Source organism: Heterodontus francisci, chromosome 16 (assembly GCF_036365525.1).
Source record: "Heterodontus francisci isolate sHetFra1 chromosome 16, sHetFra1.hap1, whole genome shotgun sequence".
Taxonomy (NCBI): domain Eukaryota; kingdom Metazoa; phylum Chordata; class Chondrichthyes; order Heterodontiformes; family Heterodontidae; genus Heterodontus; species Heterodontus francisci.
In genome coordinates this window covers 43,735,980-43,759,957 of record NC_090386.1, presented here as the reverse complement: position 1 = coordinate 43,759,957, position 23,978 = coordinate 43,735,980, and the positions used below count along the sequence as shown (strand labels likewise).

The following is a 23,978-nucleotide window of genomic DNA, read 5'->3' as shown; positions in this document are numbered from 1 at the left end:
TTGCTCTTTTTTTGGGAACAATTTGGCTTCCCACTTCCAATTTCTCTCGTTTGTCTGTAGGTCAATTCCGGATGGTAGCACCCAAATTTCTGTTACGACCAGGTGAGAAAGAAGTCAAGGGTTCCCTTTCAGCCTTCACCTGGTCTTACTGTAACAGGGTTTAATTTTAAACACACTTTTTTTTTAGCTCCCCCTTGGTGAATCCTTGTTCACTGCTTTCCAATTATTAGGTAAAGAAACCAGCACAGACTTTCTTCGGTTTAAAGAAGAAAGGTTGAAATTTATTAAACTTAAACTTAATTCAGTTAAGGCCTACAGACACACGCTGTGCCCCAAGCCAGCATGCATACACGATACACACATGCAAATAGACATAGAAAAGAGAAGAAAAATAAAGTGGAAAGGTTTGAAGCAATATCTGAAGAATTGTTACGGTTCTTTGAGCTCACTGTAGAGTCCTTGATTGTAGGTAGATCTTACTTTTCGTTGGGGCCCAGTATTCTTCTTAAACCTTGTTCGCTGTAGGAGACTTTTCTCTCTTGGGGTTCATGTGTCTTTAGTGGGCTTTGGACTTCCGTAAGAAAGAGATGGGAGCAGACAGGAGAGGCTGTGGTGAACCAGCCAGGAGAGGTCTTTTCAATTCAGGATCAAACAGCTTTCTGCCGGCTTTCAGTACAAACTCTACAATTCAGAAAACCCCAGGTTGCCAAGCAGGTTAGTCATGTGACTAACTGGTCTGACCATGTCTTGGCTTTGTGTGTTGTGTGTATCAGGGAATGGTCCTTTGTCTACAAACACTGTTTGTTAATATGCAAAAATGACTTTCCAACCAGGGGCCTGGCAACCCCTTGTAACAGGCCTTCTCTTTTTCCCAGCAACAATTTGAAATTTAATGTCCATGTGGTGAAATTAATATGCCTCATTCTTGGCAGGTGGGGTCTGCATGACAGGAGTGAGAAATGGGATTAATGATGTGAACCATGTGGGATGAAACGGGATGGGATGATGAACCAGATGGTCTTTTCCTGTCCTTTTTTGTATGTTCATATGTAACACCTTCCTGTAACTTGCCTTCTCCTTCCTGCCTCACCTCCAATAGCCACCTTCACTCAGTTGCTCAGTTTCTTCTCTCTGTTCATGAATTTTCTTCCTTCACAATGGCAGCAACATTTCCTTCTTTCTATAACTCCAGCTCTCTTCCTTACAGTAACTCCGACCTTGGTTGTCCTGTCAAAGAGCTAAACTTTGAGCTGAGAATGCCCAATAACTGTTTCAATACTGAGATAGCAGAGATGGTTTCATTATCTGGCATGGTACATAGCACCTACAGACTGACCAGACATGCCACTCAACACGTGTTTTTAAATATAGTTAGAAGAAAGTACAATATAACACATGGGTAAGAACAGTTAACCTTGGTAGCTACTCCATACAGACAGATAGATAGATGGATGTAAACACAAAGAAAATATGTCAAGGAATTTGGAACTTAGAAAAGATGTCAGTTACATAAAAGACACATTCAATTCTAAAAGACTAATTAAATACAAGACAGTACGTTTTATCAAAACCGAAACCAGAGTCATTTATACGAACAGAACAGGACTGGGGAAAGGAGCTTTTCACAGCTGAAAACTACATCATAAATCATATGAGGTTAAAAGGTGCGTAGGCGGATGTCGTTTAGACTTGGGGGAAATGAAAGCTTTCATGGTTGCTCATTGACATCGTCATGTTTCTAAACATCAATCCTTTTCAGCTAAATTTCTTCTGTCTGAAGCAGTGCACTTGAGCTCTTAAGCAAAGTTTAATGTCTGAATCTCAAATTCTCATTGTTAATACGAGAGAGAAATAATTACATGATTTTGAAAATAATGATTTTTGTGGTAGTATACCATGATCAATCCACAGTTTTTATTGTATTTTATTCTATTTTCCATTATTTTTACCCAAATTCTTTTGTTGGTTAGAGCACCAAAGGTGACAACACTGCACCCTAGGACAGTTTTTGTACCTGACATCAACATCAAGAAATCTTCCCCCTGTTCTCTTTCCTCCCTACCACAACAATTCATTTCAGCTATGAAGAGAGACTGAAAAGGCTAGGGTTGTTTTCCTTGGAGCAGAGAAGATTGAGGGGGGACATGATTGAGGTGTACAGGATTATGAGGGGCATTAGTAGGTTAGATAGGAAGTAATTTTTTCCCTCAGTGGAGGGGTCAAGAACCAGGGGGCATAGATTTAGGGTAAGGGACAGGAGGTTTAGGGGGGCTTTGAGGAAGCATTTTATCACCCAGAGGGTGGTTGGAATCTGGAACACACTGCCTGAAGAGCTGGTGGAGGCAGGTACCCTCACAACATTTAAGAAGTATTTAGATGAGCACTTGAAACACCATAGCATACAATGTTATGGATCAACTGCAGGAATATGGGATTAGAATAGTTGGGTGTTGTATGACCGGCACAGACACGAAGGGCCGAAGGGCCTGTTTCTGTGCTGTATAACTATGACTCTATGACTCTAACCTCAGAAAACTTCCTCCTTGCTCTAAAGTAGCATTCCCAACTTTAATAGGAGCCATCTTTATAGTCTGTCTGACTGTAACTGTCCAATTAGTGGCAATCACTGGTGCATTCAAGCTAATCTTTGTACTGTTTTGAGACTGTCCAAACTAATTTTACTCAGCCCATTAAGCAGTTGTCAAGAGATTTTAAAAAACTTTCATCCTATCAGTCTGAGCTGAATTTAAACCCAAAGCAGACATAATAGTATTGTCACTGAGCCCACTGTGAGGTTTCTTTTAATAGAATTTGATGGTCTTATCAAAAAAGATAACTGTTTTGTTGTTCACATCACCACACCACATAAAAATATCAAAAATAAGATCAACATACTGATCCCAGTTCACTCATACTGATGGGCTGCATCTTGGTCTGCAAGTAATGGTATCTGGTACATGTATTCAGGGTTTCAGATTCAACAATACCTTAGCAAAAACCCAATGCAATCAGCACTCAGCTATCTTAAACAAGAATGAGGCATTGTTCTGCTGTTGCAACATTCTGTGCCACACAGTAATAGGATGCTGCTCTATACCCCTGATTTTCCTCAAAATGACTTTTCTGAACTTGAATATCCAACCCATCAATGGGTGAGTGAGTCATCCCAGACTGTATCCTCTTAAGAAGTAAAGTGAATGGCCTGAGGGAAGACTTGAGAACAGGTCAACTATTTGTTCTTGCAAATGGTGTGTAGCATAGAGGGAGATAAATTAAATGGGGGAAATATATAGCTTACCGTTATGATGAATAAATTTGTTTTCAGAATGGAGTATGCTAATTTTTAGTACATGATTTGATCTGCAGTTCAGCACTGCAAGGTGCACTGAAACACAAAGTGGAGGGATTGAGAAATGAATCTAGACAAAATCTGAAGTACATTTCTTTCTCAACTGAGAAATAGGAAAACCCCAGAAAGCTTCATGTAACAAGGTTTGCATTATTTTGGAAGTGTTTCCAGTCTGTAGTTTCTTTGTTCTGTGACCACTTTCCTAAAATCTTTAATGAAGGAGGAAACCCATCCGAACATCTCCTGTGAGTCTCGATCCAGTGGCTCCCCAAATTTAACCTAATAAAAATATGGACAGAAACAGATTTGAGGTCATTGTCATAGCAAAGTAACAGTACAATGTGCACTGAATGAGAAGTGTCACTAGTAATATTACCAAGAGGGAACTGTAAAGTTTCTTCATTTCATCACAATGTTTGGTTAAGTCAGACAATTCCACTTCATATTTTTGAATCACAGACTGGAAACAAAATAAGAAAGGGCATTTTAATTCAGAACAATTTACAGGCAAGATTTCAGGAAACTAGAGAAGGGTTGCTTATTGTAACCAAGTTCATTTCTGAAAAACCTCTTGCTGATTCAATATTATTGTCCTGCAGATGTGAGGGTTCTTCCATTTCTCAAACTAGATCAGAGATTGACCTACTCTGATATACTAGGCATAGAGACTTATTGATACTGCCAACATTTTGCCAGAACTCCAACTCCTGTGCTTCCCCACCCCCATCTCTCTCTCATGCAAGTTCATATCCCAAGTTTCCTTCATTTACTGATGCCTCATGTTCCTCTTCTTTAGCATATGTAAAATTTACATTTAATTGAAAGAACAATGGAGTTAATGGTGCCTGTACTAATAGCCAGGAGTGTATTTTGCAATGTTTTGATAGATATTGTATCATAAGGCACCTGAAGCTTTAAATTCTCCAGATTCTTGTAAGTGCTACCTTCCTTAGAGCTAGAACACGAATTTTCCTAGTGCCCTCACGGGCAAATAATTATTAAAAAACACATTAAGATATGGTAGCAGCTAACCTTGCATGTCAGCCTGTGATGCCCAATCCTAGTAATTCAATCAAATTCCTTTCCATTGCTATAATCTGTGTTTGTGCTCTTGCAATGAAGAATGGGGCGAGGTGACACCTTATTTAGTGATATCTAGGAGGTGACAAACAGGGAAGGCTGTGGTACAACGGTTTCTTTGAAGGAGCTCTGTGTCAAACGCCTTGTTGCAGCCTAAGAGAATGACTGAATATATAAAGAATCTTGAGGATTCTCACTGACGAGTTCAAAGGCACTTAGAGGCAGCTTTAACAGCTGAATTATTGACATTGAACTCAATGTCTTAAGTTTTTTTTTTATCATAAAGACGTTCTCCTGAAAATTTTAATATATAAATAGCAGCATTCCGAATGTTTGGAAATAAGCTTGCTTAGTATTACACTCTCTAATCTAACATAATCTTAAAGAAGAAAGATTTGCATTTATATAGCATCTTTCACAACCAAGGACACTCCAGAGTGCTTTATAGCCAATGAAGTAATTTTCTGAAGTCTAGTAACTGTTGCAATGTAGGAAACATAGCAGCCAAATTGTACACAGCAAGCTCCCACAAACAGAAATGTGATAATTACTAAACATTTTGTTTTAACAATATTGATTGAGGGATAAATACTGGCCAGAACACTAGGACATTAATATTAAATTTAATATTGATATAAATTTTGAAAGTTAAGAGCCTATTCACTAAGATAAATGCTACAAAAAGCATTCTCAGTGTGACATAGCCTTCAATGTGGTACCTTTAGATTAACTGTAACATCTACCATGCTTTGTTTATGAGTCTACATTTATGGAGCATCCATTAAAAATTCCCTTTTTATTAAAACATGCCTTATTCTAAAACATGCTTCAGATATGGCTTCCAAATTCAATGCATTATGCTTAAGTTGCTTTGCAGACATTTAAATCATGGCATATTCAAAAATTGTTCCCCTGGAATTACCTTCAGCTCTTTGTAGAAGTGACCATCTGGACTCGACCTGTTCTTGGATTTGAATATTTTTTTGTGCAGAGTAATTTTCTGCAACTCTTTCTTCAAAACTGTTGCAACAGGAAAAATACAAGATCTCAGCCATTAATTGAAATGCGATAATACAATACTTAAACAGTCATCAGCAGCAATGTACATCCTGCAGTTTGACAGATCTGAAATTTACATTGCATTTGCTTCACACTAGTATTGTTGATGGTATCCCACCTTCAGCTGGAGAATGAGATGGTGTCGTTAGCTTGAGAACACCCGCAAACTCACCTGGAGAAGTGCTTTCTGCAAACCTCCAGGGTCAGCAAGATCATTCAGATAGAGTAAATGAAGAAACAGTATAACTGAAAGTATACTTGGGTGAGCAACGTACTTCCCTCAACTTATCCTCAGCTATTAGTAGTGAAATGTGAACCAGTCTGTGCAGCAAAGCATCAACAAAATGCGCAGAGTAGCACCAGGTGGAGTCAAAAACTGAAGATAATTTCTCAAACGGTGAATCTTGAGTGTCTCAGTACATTCAGTTCAATCAGTTGCAAATTAATTTAATTTTATAGCCACTAATGCCCTTGTCTTACTGAAAATCTCCTTCATTTCAGATTCTTAGACATTTCACTAGATCAGTAAAATTGGTGCCTTATTGTTGAAAACATTTAAAGGGTTAATATTTATATTAATATTTATTTATTTTTGTTTTGTTTTAAATTGATTTGGATGATCTTTCTAGATTCTGTTGATTTGGAAAGATTTACAATTGGAAGTTTATTCCTGTGTGAATGTCAGGATTTCATTTGGAAGTGAGTTCAGGTTGATTACAGAAGTGAAAAACTCCTGTTAGCTCTGCAAACTTGACTCAGAACAAATGGAAATGATGATGTAGTACCCTCCATTATCTGTTGGTGGTGCAGCAGAGAACAATTGGCTGGATTTTATTCACACGCCACGCCCACGGCGGCGTGCCTTGCACTAGGTGGCCTTCCGACATGGAAGTGCCGCCGGACGGCCCCAGCGATATAATGCACGGGGGCTGATTTAAATAGAGGGGGCAGAGTAGCTGCTCCCGATAACGTGGAGGGGGTGGCCGCCGCGTCCCCAGCAACGGCATCTGGCCTCACCGTGCGTGCGCCGGTGCCATTTTTAAAGATCTTCAAGCCGTTCAGTTGCATTTTAAAATTTAAAGGTCTCGATCTCCGGGATACAACAATAAAATGTAATTTCAGATATAAATCACTTCTCCACCCGCCCCTCCATGGGTAATTTATCCATTAATTGCCCTCTTCCCCCATAATAAACCTTTAATAGTATCCTGAACTTTCCCCCCTGAAATTTGTTCCCTTTGATCCTCAACCTTTTCCCACCATCTCCACAGCCAATAAAAATTGTTTTCCCCACTCCTCCTGCCCTGAAAATTTTACTCCTCCCCCTTCCCCACAGGTTCTCGCCTCAGAACCCCGTACAACATTCTAAAGGCGCTCGAGGTACAAGTGGCGGCTGTAAAATAGGCGTGGGACGGCCTCCGCCAGCAGCTAAGTGTATTTGCATATAATTTATATTAATTTGAATAGGAAGATGAAGGGTCCCCGCCAGGTGGCCGGGAGGGTGGGGGTGGTGGGGTGCCGCACTGAGGTCCCCCTGCCGCTGGTAATGTGCAGTGGGCCATTCCCGAAGTTGCGGGTTGAGGCAGGCCTCTCCCCACAGAATCTTACCGCCCCCTACCCCCCCGGCCACGACCCACGGCATCGAAGGGCTGGTAAATTTCAGCCCAATAAATTCTGCATGATCAGCATTACCCCTAAGGAGGCATTTAGCATTCCTGAAGCTGTTTGTGACATCCATGAAAGATTTGTGAAATGTAGTGACTGCATATTTAATAAAAGGATACATTATTGGTTGAGAGACTCATGTGCAACATAAATTACAATAAAACAAGAATGTGACATTTAAATAAATCGGTTTCAATATTGAAATTGCCAGAGGAACCCAAAATTGGCTATGTAAGGAGAAAAAGGTTATGAGGAGGATGGCAGTTTGAAGTAAGTCCCATGCTACATATCACTATAATATGCTCAGACTTTTAACACCAGATACATGTTAACATTGTGGAACAGCAATTTGATTAAAACTGTAAATGTGTCAAAAGGATATTTAAACCAATCTGTGCTTTTGCCATTGATTATTTTTACCTGCTTTTGAGTAAGTGTTCTTATTTCTTCTCTTCTTTGACCCCATTTCCTCCAACCCCACTCCCTACCTCTTCATTGGCGGCATGTGAGGTACAAATTTTGATCCCAACAGGCACTGTCAATGACTTCAGATCAGGGCGACGCAGTGGTTAGCACCGCAGCCTCACAGCTCCAGCGACCCGGGTTCAATTCTGGGTACTGCCTGTGTGGAGTTTGCAAGTTCTCCCTGTGTCTGCGTGGGTTTTCGCCGGGTACTCCGGTTTCCTCCCACCAAATTGGTAAATTGGCCATTATAATTTGCCCCTAGTATAGGTAGGTGGTAGGGAATAGAGGGACAGGTGGGGATGTGGTAGGAATGTAGGATTAGTATAAATGGGTGGTTGATGGTTGGCACAGACTTGGTGGGCCGAAGGGCCTGTTTCAGTGCTGTATCTCTCTAAAAAAAACCATGAGGTAAAGTATCTGATCAATGCAGGAAAGGGCCCTATCAGAACAAGTTCCCACTCTCGTGCAGACAACCCAAAAGAAAATAGCAAATTTACCCCTAAGGTGGATAATTATGCTTAGAAATTAACTAAGAAAGTTAATGAAGAACCAGTAATTGATGCAAAAACAGGTAAGAATTCCTGTAATTGAAATTTGTAGTGAAAATGTAAACACATTATTTATCAAAATGTTTATAATTTTGCGACAAATAATGCACAGAGGAAAACGTCCCCCAAGACACTCAGAAGACCAATGATATTAATTTGCCACATAGTGACAAAATCCTACATAATCTCTTCATATATTAAAAAGAGTGTTTACCTACCATCTACCTCGGCAATCAGACCCTTAATGGAAGCTAAGGAGGAAGAGAAACAGATCAGTATCAAGAATGAAATAAATTTGCAGATAAGATACCCTTTCTAAAAGCTCTGCTAGATTTAACTGTTTCCACTTACCTCCAGGAACATCTTCAAATTCTGTGAGTTCATGGGGAAAGTTTGCCAAGGCAGGTTCTTGTGAAATAATCTGTTCCACAAGAGCATGAAGTAAGGTGAACTTCCTGTCCTTCCCTCGCAACTGGACCACCTATAAACAACAGGTACCACAAGGATCAGTGCTTGGGCCTCAGCTTTTTACAATCTATAATCAATGACTTAGGTGATGGGACTGAGTGTAAATTATCCGAGTTTTTAAAAATTAATTCATGGGATGTGGGCGTCGCTGGCTAGGCCAGCATTTATTGCCCATCCCTAATTGCCTTTGAGAAGGTGGCGGTGAGCTGCCTTCTTGAACCGCTGCAGTCCATGGGAGGTAGGTACACCCACAGTGCTGTTAGGAAGGGAGTTCCAGGAATTTGACCCAGTGACAGCGAAGGAACAGCGATATAGTTCCAAGTCAGGATGGTGTGTGACTTGTAGGGGAACTTGCAGGTGGTGGTGTTCCCATGCATTTGCTGCCCTTGTCCATCTAGTTGGTAGATGTCGCAGGTTTGGAAGGTGCTGTCTAAGCAGCCTTGGTGCGTTGCTGCAGTGCATCTTGTAGATGGCACACACTGCTGCCACTGTGCGTCGGTGGTAGAGTGAGTGAATGTTTGTGGATGGGGTGCCAATCAAGCGGGCTGCTTTGTCCTGGATGGTGTCGAGCTTCTTGAGCGTTGTTGGAACTGCACCCATCCAGGCAAGTGGAGAGTATTCCATCACATTCCTGACTTGTGCCTTGTAGATGGTGGACAGGCTTTGGGGAGTCAGGGGGTGAGTTACTCGCTGCTGGATTCTTAGCCTCTGACCTGCTCTTGTAGCCATAGTATTTATATGTCTACTCCAGTTCAGTTTCTGGTCAATGGTAGCCCCTAGGATGTTGATCGTGGGTTATTCAGCGATGGTAATGCCATTGAATGTCAAGTTTGCTGACGATACCAAAGTTAGGTGGGAAAGTAAGTTAGGAGAAGGTTGCAAAGAGAGCTACTAAGTATCATCACCTCATTCCATGACAATATGAAAGGCACAATTCAGCATAGCGGCGCCTCATCAGACCCCTTTCCTATCCTGAGTGGCATGAAACAGGGCTGTGTTCTTGCACCTACACTATTTGGGATCTTCTTCTCACTGCTGCTCTCACGTGCGTTCAAGTCTTCAGAAGAAGGAATTTTCCTCCACACAAGATCAGGTGGCAGGTTGTTCAACCTTGCCCGTCTTAGAGCGAAGACCAAAGTACGGAAAGTCCTCATCAGGGAACTCCTCTTTGCTGATGATGCTGCGATAACATCTCACACTGAAGAGTGTCTGCAGGGACTCATCGACAGGATTGCGGCTGCCTGCAACGAATTTGGTCTAACCATCAGCCTCATGAAAACGAACATCATGGGACAGGACATCAGAAATGCTCCATCCATCAACATCGGCGACCACACTCTGGAAGTGGTTCAAGAGTTCACCTACCTAGGCTCAACTATCACCAGTAACCTGTCTCTCGATGCAGAAATCAATAAGTGCATGGGAAAGGCTTCCACTGCTATGTCCAGACTGGCCAAGAGAGTGTGGGAAAATGGCGCAGTGACACAGAACACAGAAGTCCGAGTGTATCAAGCCTGTGTCCTCAGTACCTTGCTCTATGGCAGCGAGGCCTGGACAACGTATGTCAGCCAAGAGCAATGTCTCAATTCATTCCATCTTCGCTGCCTCCAGAGAATCCTTGGCATCAGGTGGCAGGACCGTATCTCTAACACAGAAGTCCTCGAGGCGGCCAACATCCCCAGCATATACACCCTCCTGAGCCAGCGGCGCTTGAGATGGCTTGGCCATGTGAGCCGCATGGAAGATGGCAGGATCCCCAAGGCCACATTGTACAGCGAGCTCGTCACTTGTATCAGACCCATCGGCCGTCCATGTCTCCGCTTTAAAGACGTCTGCAAACGCGACAGTAAGTCCTGTGACATTGATCACAAGTTGTAGGAGTCAGTTGCCAGTGATTGCCAGAGCTGGCGGGCAGCCATAAAGGCGGGGCTAAAGTGTGGCGAGTCGAAGAAACTTAGCAGTTGGCAGGAAAAAAGACAGAAGCGCAAGGAGAGAGCCAATTGTGTAACAGCCCTGACAACCAATTTTATCTGCAGCACCTGTGGAAGAGTCTGTCACTCTAGAATTAGCCTTTATAGCCACTCCAGGCGCTGCTTCACAAACCACTGACCCACCTCCAGGTGCTTACCCATTGTCTCTCGAGACAAGGAGGCCAAAGAAGAATGCCATTGAATGTCAAGTTTGCTGACGATACCAAAGTTAGATGGGAAAGTAAGTTAGGAGAAGGTTGGAAAGAGGATGCAACAGGATACAGACAGGTTACATTCGTGGGCAAGCAAGTGGCAGATGGAATGGAATATTATGTGTAGAAATGTGTATACATTTTGGCAGGAAAATGGAGAAGCAGAATATTCTTTGAATGGTGAGATACTGGACCTGGGTGTCCTTATACATGGATCACAGAAAGTTAACATGCGGGTGCAGCAAGCAATGAGGAAAGCAAATAGTATGTTCGCCTTTATAAACAAAGGGATTAGAGTACAGGAATAAAGAAGTTTTACCGCAATTGTATTGAGCCTTGGTGAGACCACACTTGGAGTACTGTGTTTTCAGTTTTGGTCTCCTTACCCAAGGAAAGGTATGCTTGCCCTAGAGAGAGTGCAACAAAGGTTAACTGGATTGACTCCTGGGATGAGGGGATTTGTCCAATAAGGAAAGATTGAGTAGAGCAGACATAATTCCTTAGAGTTTAGAAGAATGAGAGGTGATCTCATTGAAATATAAAATTCTTAAGGACTTGAAAGGGTAGATGATGGGGGCATGTTTCCCCTAGCTGGGCAGTCTAGAACACAATCTCAGAATAAAGGGTTGGCCACCTAGGACTGAGATGAGGACAATTTTTTCACTCAAGGATTTTGAATCTTTAGAGCTCTCTACCTCAGAGAGCTGTGAATGCTCAGCCACTGAGTATATTCAAGACAGAGATCGATAGATGTTTGGATATTAAGGAATCAGGTCTATGGAGATAGTGTGGGACGGTGTAGTTGAGGTAGAAGATCTGCCACAATTTTATTGAATGGCAGAGCCAGCTCGAAGGGCCGAATGGCCCACACCGTCTTACATTCTTATGTTAACACTGACAAATTGAGATTATTTCCAAATCCCTTTAGACAATTCCAGATGTAAATTAATCTGCGAGATGTTGGATTTCACCTATTAAAATTAGATATCCTGCCTATGAGTTTGAGCTTTATAAAATTGTGCATTATCATCCAAATCATATGAAATCTGTAATAAATGTTCAGCAAAAAAGGCAAAGATTCCCATTTGGATACATAAGGAGAGAGAGAGGTTGTTCTGTTTGCTATGTGCACTGACATCATAAAAATGTTCATGAAGATTTCCTCGATTGAGTTTCCAGCAAAATTATAAAATCATTCTTTTCAAGCACGTTTACCAGAAATATCAACCAGTGGAAATCTTCATAAACACATTCATTAATTTGCTGCTCATAGCAGTAGAACAATTCATACTTATGGATAGTGACAGTTGATTAAAGTAATAAAGTATCTATAAATTACAAATTGTGACACTTTAATTAAGTTCATAATTGAATCTATTTGGTACACAACCTGCTATGAATGCTTTAAATGGGCTTAAATATTTGGCTTAAAAACAGAAAGTGCTGGAAATACTCAGCAGATCTGGCAGCATCTGTGGAGAAAGAAGCAGAGTTAACGTTTCAGGTCAGTGACCCTTCTTCAGAACTGGCAAATATAAGAAATGTAAAAAATTTTAAGCAAGTAAAGTGGGAGTGGGGCAAGAGATACAAAAGAGAAGGTACTGATAGGACAAGGTCACAGAATAGCTGACCAGAAGGCCATGGAGCAAAGGCAAACAATATGTTAATGGTGTGCTGTAAGACAAAGCATTAGTACAGATAGGGTATTAATGGACTGAAAACTGAACAGCCGCAAGCACAAACATGAAAAGAAACAGTGGGTAGGCACCGTAGAAACAAATTGAACAAACAAAAATAAAATAAACACAGAAAAAAAAATAACTAAAGATAAAAGTAAAACGGGGGCCCGTCATGCTCTGAAATGATTGAACTCAATGTTCAGTCCGGCAGGCTGTAGTGTGCCGAATCGGTAAATGAGATGCTGTTCCTCGAGCTTGTGCTGATGTTCATTGGAACACTGCAGCAATCCCAGGACAGAGATGTGAGCATGACAGCAGGGGTGTGTGTTGAAATGGCCAGCAACCGGAAGCTCGGGGTCATGCTTTCGGACTGAGCAGACGTGTTCCGCAAAGCGGTCACCTAGTCTGTGTTTGGTCTCCCCGATGTAGAGGAGACTACATTGTGAGCAGCGAATACAGTATACTACATAGAAAGATGTACAAGTAAATCGCTGCTTTACCTGAATGGAATGTTTGGGGCCTTGGATAGTGAGGAGAGAGCAGATAAATTGGCATGTATTACACCTCCTGCGCTTGCAGGGGAAGGTGTCGTGGGAAGAGGACGAGGTGGTGGAGGTAATGGAGGAGCAGAGCAGGGTGTCGCGGAGGGAACGATCCCTTCAGAATGCTGACAGGGGAAGGGAGGGGAAGATGCCTTTGGTAGTGGCATCACGCTGGAGGTGGTGGAAATGGTGGACGATGATCCTTTGGATATGGAGGCTGATGGGGTGGAAAGTGAGGACAAGGGGAAAACTGTTGCGGTTCTGGGAGGGAGGGGAAGGGGTGAGGGTAGTGGTGCGGGAAATGGGCCGGACACGGTTGAGGGCCCTGTCAACCACAGTGGGGGGGACCCTCAGTTGAGGAAAAAGGAAGACATATCAGAAGCACTGTTGTTGAAGGTAGCATCAACAGCGCAGATGCGTCGGACGGAGAAACTGGGAGAATGGAATGGAGTCCTTACAGGAGGTAGGGTGTGAAGAAGTGTAGTCGAGGTAGCTGTGGGAGTCGGTGGGCTTATAATGAATATTAGTAGACAGCCTATCCCCAGAGATGGAGACAGAGAAGTCGAGGAAAGGAAGGGAAGTGTCAGAGATGGACCATGTAAAAGTGGAAATTAGAAGCAAAGTTGATAAAGTTTTCCAGTTCGGGGCAGGAGCAGGAAATGGCGCTGATACAGTCATCAATGTACTGGAAAAAGAGTTGGGGGAGAGGGCCTGAGTAGGGCTGGAACAAGGAATGTTCGACATATCCCACAAAAAGACAGGCATAACTAGGACCCATGCGGGTACCCACAGCAACACCTATTACTTGAAGGAAGTGAGTGGAGTTGAAGCAGAAGTTGTTCAAAGTGAGAACAAGTTCAGCCAGGTGGAGGAGGGTGGTGGTGGATGGGGACTGGTTGGGCCTCTGCTCAAGGAAGAAGCGGAGAGCACTCAGACCATCCTGGTGGGGGATAGACGTGTAGAGAGATTGGACATCCATAGTGAAGAGGAGGCAGTTGGGGCCAGGAAACTGGAAATTGTCAAAATGATGTAGGGTGTCAGAAGAGTCACGGATGTAGGTGGGAAGAGACTGGACCAGGGGAGAAAAGATAGATTCAAGATAGGAAGAAATAAGTTCAGTGGGGCAGGAGCAGGCTGACACAATGGGCCTGCCGGGACAGTCCTGTTTGTGGATTTTGGGAAGGAGGAAGAAGTGGGCTGTCCAGGGTTGTGGGACTATGAGGTTGGAAGCTGTAGAGGGAAGATCTCCAGAAGAGATGAGGTCAGTGACAGTCCTGTGGACAGTAGCTTGATGTTCGGTGGTGGGGTCATGGTCCAGGGGTAAGTAGGAAGATGTGTCTGAGAGTTGGCGCTGAGCCTCTACAAGGTAGAGGTCGGTACACCATACAACCACAGCACCACCCTTGTCTGCAGGTTTGATGACAATGTCGGGGTGAGACCTGAGAGGACGGAGTGCAGCAAGTTCAGAGGGGGACAGGTTAGAGTGAGTGAGGGGGGCAGAGAAATTGAGATGACCAATGTCTCGCCGACAGTTTTCAATGAAAAGATCAAGAGCAGGTAAGAGGCCAGAGGAAGGGGTCCAGGTAGAAGGAGAATGCTGGAGGCGGGTGAATGGGTCTGTTGATCAGGGGGAGGATTCCTTGTCAAAGAAGTGAGCCCGGAGGCGGAGGCAATGGAAGAAGAGCTCAATGTCATGCCGAGCGCAAAATTCATTGAGGTGGGGGCGTAAGGGGACAAAACTGAGTCCTTTGCTGAGTACAGAACATTCAGCATCAGAGAGGGTGAGGTTCGAGGGTATAGTGAATACATGGCAAGGGGTCAGATCGGAAGGGGTGGGGTCAGAGTGAAGTGAAGGGGAAGAAGGATCTGGAGGGGCATTAGTCCCCATCAGCTGCTGGAGCTTGCGTTCCTTAGCGCAAGGAAGATAAAAAGTTTTTTGTTAATGCGTTGGATAAGACAGAGGATGAAATGAAACTGTGGAGTAGAACAGCTTTGACATAAGGTGAGGCGGTGCTGCTGGAGAGAGAGGTCCAATGTGTACATGTGGTGGTGCATTGCACTGAGTGTGGATCTCAGGATGCGGCAAGAACAGCAGTCCGAAGAACGTTGTATTTCTCGATGATACCTGTAATCCTGGGTGGATTCAAAACATGATGGGTGAAACTGCAGTTGGAATCCACATGGAATAAGTCGGAGCCAGAGACAGTCACTGAGGAAGGAGATGTGGCTGTGAAAATGAGTTTTGGTAGACACCTTATCAAACACCAGGAGGGAACTAGAAAGCAATGAAGGTGAACAAGGTAAAAGAGACAAACGAAAATCCCATCAGAGAGAAGAGCAGAACTTCTTCAAGGTAGGCATTCCGGGAAGAGAAGTGGCAGTGAATTAAACACTAAAATAAAAGCAAACTACTGCGGATGCATCTGCAGTATTTTGCTTTTATTATCAAATATTTGGCTGTTTGTAATCATGTCGCAAATACTACATTAATTTCCAGACTGCAACATTTATCAGCCTGGACCTTCCATTGATGGTTCTGGGACATTCAAGTTATAAGCGTTGCTGTGAAACAAGCACTTGATTCAGCTTACAGAATGGTCTGTACTCAAAAAGAACTTCAACCATAGAGAAATCCATATTCAACTGCAGCTTAGATACAAATAAGTAATGGCACAGTTATGCTATCGATAATAGTTTGAGACTGGTAACCAACTGACTCTGCACAGCTTTGAGTTCTACTGCTGGCAGTATATTGTTCTCTGGTCAGGATATATGGAGGGTTGTGTATATGTGCTAATATGTGTGCAGAGCTCCATTCACCAATATTCAAATGCCAGATACATTTTTGATGATGTTGAAGTGCTGATGGTCTAGCCATTTGGTCCAATTTTAACGCTGTATAAGTGAATGGGTTTTGAGTGAATTAAAATCGAGTCCTTTGTGTTAACATTAAAGAAATGTTAAAATGATGCTTATAAAGTTTTTAAACTTTTCTTAGCACCCGCTGCAGTGATTCAGTGTGAAATATAGGCAGCATTAGACTATCTCCTGGTGGCAATCGCATTCTGTTTCCCAGAATTTAGTGCAGTATGAGATTGACAGCTTCGCTCCTGAATTAGGCATGTGATGTGTCATGGTGTAATATCCCAGGACAAATTCTGCCATTCTTATAACTTAACTAAGGGATTACGATTTTAAAAATTCATGCTACTTATGACCAAAATCGTGGAACATAGTTGGCACCTTTTTTTATTCATTCATGGGATGTGGGCATTGCTGGCAAGACCAACATTTATTGCCCATTTCTAATTGCCCTTAACTGCCCTCTGAAATGGCTTAGCAAGCCACTCACTTAAGAGTCAATCACATTGCTGTAGGTCTGCTGTAGGTGTTATGAATGCTGGCCTTTATAGCATGATTATATTTTGAAAAACTGATTTTTAATGTGGTGTCAGAAGGATTCGGAAGAGACATGCAACCCCACACCAACTCTATCTAGAGACAAGATAGGCATCCCGGTTACCATGCGAACAAGGAATCCAGATGAAAGACTCCTTTAAAAGTGGAATGCAAGGTTGTAACACCTAAAGAACAATGGGTTTTGCTCTCCCTGACTCTCAGATCGTAAACAGGGAACCAGGGGTTCTGAAGATGCAAACTCGAGTTGAAATTTTTAACACCTGGAAACAAAGGAAGGCACAGGTGGTTCTGATGTGGCCAGATTTGTGAACTCTGCATATTGGAAAAGATAAATGGCTATTGACTTTTGATTCTGGATAAATTCAACAGGCTTTCAGAAGTCTGGAGGCTGTAAGGACGACTTGAAGACATCAAGACCAGCAGTGGCAGCCTCAGAGGAGAGAGAGAGAAGACATCTGCTCTCAAATCACTGATACAGCAAAAGGCTGCTAATAATTGAACCCAATTCAAAAGCGGAAGCTTGCAGAGGGAATAAAGACAAATAGGGTCACCTTATTCACGGAAGTGCAGGTCGAAATTGCTCAGAAGAAGTGAGCAGAGAGGGCATTGACTTTGAGAAGGACACTGGGAGATCCAACCCATTGCAACTGGGAGGTGCTTGGGACTTTTAACTGCAAAGATATTGCTTCAATGAGGACACTGTGTAACGTATCAATGTGGTGTGGGGTTTTCAAGTGTTTTAATAAGTTAAAGGGAAATACCTTTCTCTGTAATTTAGTGTATTGGCTACTTGCAAAGCACTGTTCAGTTAATGTTAATTTTTAGTTTAGTTGTTGTAGTAAAAGTCTTAAAACATAAATTCTTGTTGTGTACTTCTATAAATTGGTCATATCTCATGCTTTAACGTGAATGGTCTCACTGAGGTCGTAACAATAGGCAAGATCATAAAAGGATGGCAGATTTCCTTCTCTAAAGGCCCTTAGTGAACCAGATGGGTTTCTGCAACAATCCAGTCGTTATGTGGTCACCATTACTGATACTAGTTTTTTATTCCAGATTTATTTATTAAGGACATAAGAAATAGAAACAGGAGTAGGCCATTCAGCCCTTCGAGTCTGCTCTGCTTTCAAGACGATTGGCTGATCTTCTAACTCAACTCCATCTACCCACACTATCCCCATATCCCTTAATTTCCTTAGTATCCAAAAATCTACCATACTCTGTCTTGATTATACTAAACAACAGAGTATACAAAGCCCTCTGGGGTAGAGTATTCCAAAGATTCACAACCCTTTGACTGAATTTGAATGTCCCAGTTGCTGTGGTGGGATCTGAACTTATGTCTCTGGATCATTAGACGAGGCCTCTGGATTACTGGGTCAGTAACATAACCACCAGGCTACTGTTCCCTAAATAAGTGTGGAGCAAGAGCATGAGTGAATCAGACCTGATAAGCATCAAAAACACTGGAGGAATCACTTGGTATTCTACACTGCAATAGCTTTTTTCAGACACATCTGAACTGCAATTGGCTGGTGGCTCCTTTTGACAGGAAAGCTCAGCATTGAACATGAATCTTAAGATATTTGCATTTCATACCAGAGGCCAGCTTGTGGCAGAATTAGATTTCAGCTTACTTTTGTCAGGGAAGAAAGACAAAACCCTTTTGCCTTTTCTTTGCCAGCATTTGTGTTCAGGAAGTTACCAATTGCGAGGAGGTACTCAAGTACAGAAACAAACAGTTTACTGTTCAGCAACTGAGAACATGCCTTGATTTTCTGTGTTATCAGCTGCAAAGAAAGCAAGATGAAAAGATTAATGTGATTTCATGCCACTCCAAACTCAGAATCAGAGACAACAAACCATCCCTCATTATCAACATTTCACCCGATCAAGGTTAGAAATACTGGTCAAAACCATGGAAAAAGATTAACTTATACATCAGACTTGGAATATGCAATTTTTACAAAATAATCAGGTTGGACTGTCCAAAACAGATTGAAAACATTCCATTTCTCCCTTTTTTAATGATGGAAATTGTCCTTTTTTGAGCAGTGAGGCTATAAACTATTTCACATTTCTTCCATATACTACTGTGCAGTATCAATCTCTGCTAGAAGTGCTACAACAGAACCAGGTGTTGGTGGTTAACATTCAGAATTAATTCAGATATATTCTAAATTCAAAGTAATTGAAAGCCCAGTGTGGAAGTGGGAACAGCACCTCTCCAGATCACAAGGAAAGTCTGGTACATGCATCGAAAACTTACAGAAAACATAAATGCATCACGGTTACTGGACCACTAGAACTAGGAGGAAAATCTGATTTGTGCTCCCTCCCAGACCGATAGAGATGCATAATAAATGCACCTAATTCTACAGTCTGAATCTTGGATACAACAGAAATGTCATCACCTATAAAGCAGAAGGAAACATTTTTTTATACAGTTTTAATGGAATGGCTGCATCGCAATTTGAACAGATTGAACTCAATATTTTTCCTACTTAATGCAAATGTTCAGAATTAAAGCCACTTCAGAATTGTTATTGAGTTTGCCGTCATGCTGTTCTGGCTACTTTGATGGTCACGCACATTCTTTTGGCAATGTTGGGGGTTTGCTCATTTTCACTTTTGGAACTCCATGAGCTGAATTCTAAAGTGGGGGGGGGGGGCAAAAAATGCGGGCCGCAAGCCAAGGAGTCACCAAAATCCCAAGTGTGGCGGCTCATTTAAATAGCCATTGCGGGCCGCCACCACCCCCAACCCCCACCCCCACCACCACCATTCACGTTGATTGTCTGTCCCTGGCAATGTTTAAAGGGCTGTTAGCCCTACTGGCAAATTTAAATATTTAAAGAAATATTTATTGAAAGTAAATAAATACATCTCTTTTGCCCCTTTCCCAGCCCCCAATAACAATTAAATTAGTTATTTGCCCTTCCCCTCCAAAAACATCTTTACCATTTGACCTTCCTCCCCATAACTGCACAAACTTTAAACTATAACCCTTCCCACCATCCTCTGCACCCATGATGCTAATTTGACTCAGACTGCCCCCACCTGCCCCTGCACTGAGAAACCTATCTCCTCCCCACCTCCCCACCAATGTTGCGCCTCGTTTCCCCAGACAGGGATCCGTGCCGGCTGCCGGGGTGAAGATCGCAGAGGGACATGAGGAGGTGAAGGGAAAGTACTTAATTCAAGTAGATTAATTTATTTAAACATTTAAATTGCAGTCCTGGCGCCGAGCAGCGGTGGAGGAGGAGGTGCTGGGGGCCGCCATGAGGCCTCGCCGACGCCAGCAATATGAGGCCAGGCCCTGCCGGTGTCAAGGCCTGCGGTGGGACTCATCCAGGGCCATCTTCAGGCGCGCCGACTTCAAGAGCTCTATAGAATCCAGCCCAATATACTACCAGATACTCACAGGTGATATACATCACTGTCCCATTCAGAGTAAAACTTCCATCTCTCCTGGCCCAAAAACATGCTTTTGTTCCCAACTACAGAACTGTAAGCTCTAATATGTCAGTGTAATATCTTCCATTTTTAATATGAAGCATTCTCTGAGCAAAACTGTCAATTTTGCTCAAATTAGTGTCTAATTATAGGGGGATTTGTACTGTCATGACCTCTAGGAACTGAGCTGTGATTATCAAACTCTTTCACTAAATCAACAGAGAATTGAACCCAGGTCCCAAAGGTGAAGCACACTAACTTACTGCATTACTCAATCCATTAAAATGAACTTCTAAACACGTTACTACAACATTTGAATAAACCTTGCTCAACTCCCTGCAGACTGTAATCACTGGCATTTGATTCATGTCTATATAAAAGTTTAGTGACATCACAATTGGGGTGCCACACTTTAAAATATTACAAACATCAGCCATTCTTCTCCTTGCGAATGGACCTCCAAATCGACAAGGACAATTAGCTTCTAAGTGACCTGAGGAAAACACTGTAATTAGATTTTGTGCCTGTCATGGCTCGGTGGTAGTATGCTTGCCTCTGAGCCAGAAAGCCATGAGTTCATGTCCCACTGTAGAGACCTGAGCACAAAATTGATGCTGGTACTTCAATAGAGTATAGTAGGAAAGCAAAACTGTGCTGTAAAGCACTTTAGGACATCCCAAGGTTTTGACAGGTCCCATATAAATGCATAAAGGGACTGATGCTAGTCCTCAGCCAATTTGATTAATTCCAAGTGAACCCAAGAATGGCTGAGTGCGCTTGATACAGCAAAGGCTGTGAGCACTGACGACAGCCCGGCTGTAGAGCCGAATATTTGGGCTTGAGAACTAGCTGCACCCCGAGCCAATTTGTTCCAGTACAGCCACAACACTGGCATCTATCCAACAATGTAGAAGATTGCTCAGGTATGTCGTGTTCACAAAAAACAGGACAAATCCAATCTGGCCAATTACTGCCTCATCAGTCTACTCTCGATCATCAGCAAAGTGATGAAAGCTGTCATGAACAATGCTATCAAGCAGCACTTACTGAGCAATGATCTGTTCACCCATGCTCAGTTGGGGTTCCGCCAGAACCACTCAGCTCCTGACCTTATTACAGCCTTGGTCCAAATGTGGGCAAAGGAGCTGACTTCCAGAGGTGAGGTGAGAGTGACTGCCCTTGACATCAAGGCAGCATTTGACTGAGTATAGCATCAAGGAGCCCTAGCAAAACTGCAGTCAATGGGAATCAGGGGAAAAACTCCCCACTGGTTAGAGTCATACTTAGCACAAAGGAAGATAGTTGTGGTTGTTGGAGGTTAATCATCCCAGTCCCAGGACTGCAGGAGTTCCTCAGGGCAGTGTCCTCGGCCGATCATCTTCAGCTGCTTCATCAATTACCTTCTCTCCATCATAAGGTCAGAAGTGGGGATATTCACTGATGATTGCACAATGTTCAATCCAACTTATAACTCCTCAGATAATGAAGCAGTTTGTGTCTGCATGCAGCAAGACGTGAACAGCATTCAGGCATGGGCTGATAAGTGGCAAGTAACATTCACATCACCCAAATACCAGGCAATAAGAACATAAGAACTAGGAGCAGGAGGAGGCAATTCAGCCCCTCGAGCCTGCTCCACCATTCAATACGATTATGGCTGGTCTCATCTTGGCCTCAACTCCACTTTCCTGCCCATTCTCCATAACCCTTCAACCCATTTCTAATTAAAAATCTATCTATCTCCTCCTTAAATTTACCCAATGTCCCGGCATCCACCGCACTCTAGGGTAGTGAATTCCACAGATTCATGACCCTTTGAGAGAAGTAATTTCTCCTCATCTCTGTTTAAATCTGCTTCCCCTTATCCTAAAGCTATGACCTCTCACTCTAGATTGCCCCACAAGAGGAAACATCCTCTCTATGTCTACTTTGTCAATCTCCTTAATCATCTTATATACCTCAATTAGATCTCCTCCCATCCTTCTAAACTCCAGAGAGTAAAGGCCTAAACTGCTCAATCTCTCTTCATAAGACAGCCCCCCATCTCTGGAATCAATCTAGTGAACCTCCTCTGAACTGCCTCCAATGCAACTACATCCTTTCTTAAGTAAGGGGACCAAAACTGTATGCAATACGCCAGGTGCGGTCTCACCAATGCCTTGTATAATTGCAGCAGCACTTCCCTACTTTTATACTCTATTCCTTTAGCAATAAAATGCCAAAATTCCATTGCCTCCCTTATCACCTGTTGCACCTGCAAACTAGTTTTCTGTGATTCATGCACGAGGACACCCAGATCCCTCTGCACTAAAGCACTCTGAAGTTTCTCTCCATTTAGATAATAATTTGCCTTTCTATTCTTCCGATCAAAATGGATAACCGCACACTTATCCACGTTAAAATCCATCTGCCAAATTTTGACCCATTTATCTAATCTATCCATATCCATTTGTAAATTTCTTATTTCTTTATTGCAACTTACTGTCCCACCTATTTTAGTGTCATCTGCAAATTTGGCTATAGTACCTTCTATCCCTGCATCCAAGTCATTTATATAGATTGTAAATAGTTGGGGCCCGAGGACCAAACTCTGTGGCACCTCCCTAGTTACAACTTGCCAACCAGAAAAAGACCCATTTATCGCAACTCTCTCTTTTCTGTTGCTTAGCCAATCCTCTATCCAATCTAATAAATTGCCCCTAACCCCATGTGAACTTGCTTTGTGTATTAACCTTTTGTGCGGCACCTTATCAAATGCTTTCTGGAAGTCCAGATAAACGACATCTACAAGATCCCCATTATCCACTTTGCTTGCTCGAAGAACTCTAGCAAATTAGTCAAACACGATTTACCCTTCATAAAACCGTGCTGACTCTGATGGATTGCGTTTTGACTTTCTAAATGTCCTGTTATTAATTCCTTAATAATGGATTCTAACAATTTCCCAATGACAGATGTTAAACTAACTGGTCTATAGTTTCCTACTTTCTGCCTCCCTCCCTTTTTGAATAAGGGCGTTACATTAGCTTTTTTCCAATCTACTGGAACCTTTCCCATATCCAGAGAATTTTGGAATATTATAACCAATGGATCCACTATCTCCATTGCCACTTCCTTTAAGACCCTAGGATGTAGGCCATCAGGCCCTGGGGACTTGTTTGCCTTCAACCCCAATAGTTTTCTCAGTACTTTTTCCCTAGTGATGATGATTGTTCTAAGTTCCTCTCTTTCTATAACCTCTGCATTACCTGGCACTATTGGTACAGGTATCCTCCACCGTGAAAACTGAAGCAAAATAGTGATTTAGTGTCTCTGCCATGTCTGTGTTCCCTTCGATGAACTCCCCAGTCTCATTCTCCAATGGACCAACATTCACTTTAGCTACTCTTTTCCCTTTTATATACTTATAGAAGCTTTTGCTATCCATTTTTGTATTTTGTGCTAATTTTCTTTCATAACTAACCTTTGCTATTTTTATTACTTTTTTAGTCACCCTCTGTTGATCTTTAAAAGTTTCCTATGATCTCCAACATGAGAGAATCTAAGCATCTCCCCTGGATGTTCAACGGCATTACAATCATCAAATCCCCCACTATCAACATCTTGGGAGTGGAGGAGGTGGAGATTAACATTGGCTAGGAACTTAATTGGCCCACATAAATACTGTGGTTACAAGAGCAGGTCAGAGGCTGGGAATTCTGCAGCGGGTAACACCTCCTGACTCCACAAAGACTGTCTGCCATCAACAAGGCACAAGTCAGGAGTGTGATGGAATACTCTCCACTTGCCTGGATGAGTGCAGATGCAACAACGCTCAAGATTAACATAATCCAGGACGAAGAGGACCAATTGATCGGCACCTCATCCACCAAATTAAACATTCACTCTCTCCACCACCAGCGCACAATGGCAGCAGTGTGTACTATTTACAAGATGCACTGCAACAACTCACCAAGTGTCCTTTGACGGAAGCTTCCAAACCTGCTAATTTTAACAAATAGAAGAACAAGGGCACCAGGTGCATGGGAAACCACTACCTGCAAGTTCTTCTCCAAGTCACACACC

At 42.6% G+C, this 23,978-nt stretch overlaps 1 protein-coding gene across 1 annotated transcript in view; it reads right to left on the bottom strand.

Annotated features, from left to right (window-relative positions):
- Positions 1–335: 335 nt before the first annotated feature.
- LOC137378075 (formin-F) overlaps positions 336–23,978 on the bottom strand; it is a 170,453-nt gene continuing 146,810 nt past the window's right edge. Inside the window, exons 12-17 of the mRNA XM_068048141.1 lie at positions 18,095–18,247; positions 8,518–8,647; positions 8,385–8,417; positions 5,352–5,449; positions 3,726–3,809; positions 336–3,628 (exon numbers count right to left, since the gene is read on the bottom strand). Coding sequence (XP_067904242.1) covers positions 3,500–3,628; positions 3,726–3,809; positions 5,352–5,449; positions 8,385–8,417; positions 8,518–8,647; positions 18,095–18,247 — 627 coding nt within the window. The 3' untranslated portion in view covers positions 336–3,499. The remainder of the gene's footprint in view (positions 3,629–3,725; positions 3,810–5,351; positions 5,450–8,384; positions 8,418–8,517; positions 8,648–18,094; positions 18,248–23,978) is intronic.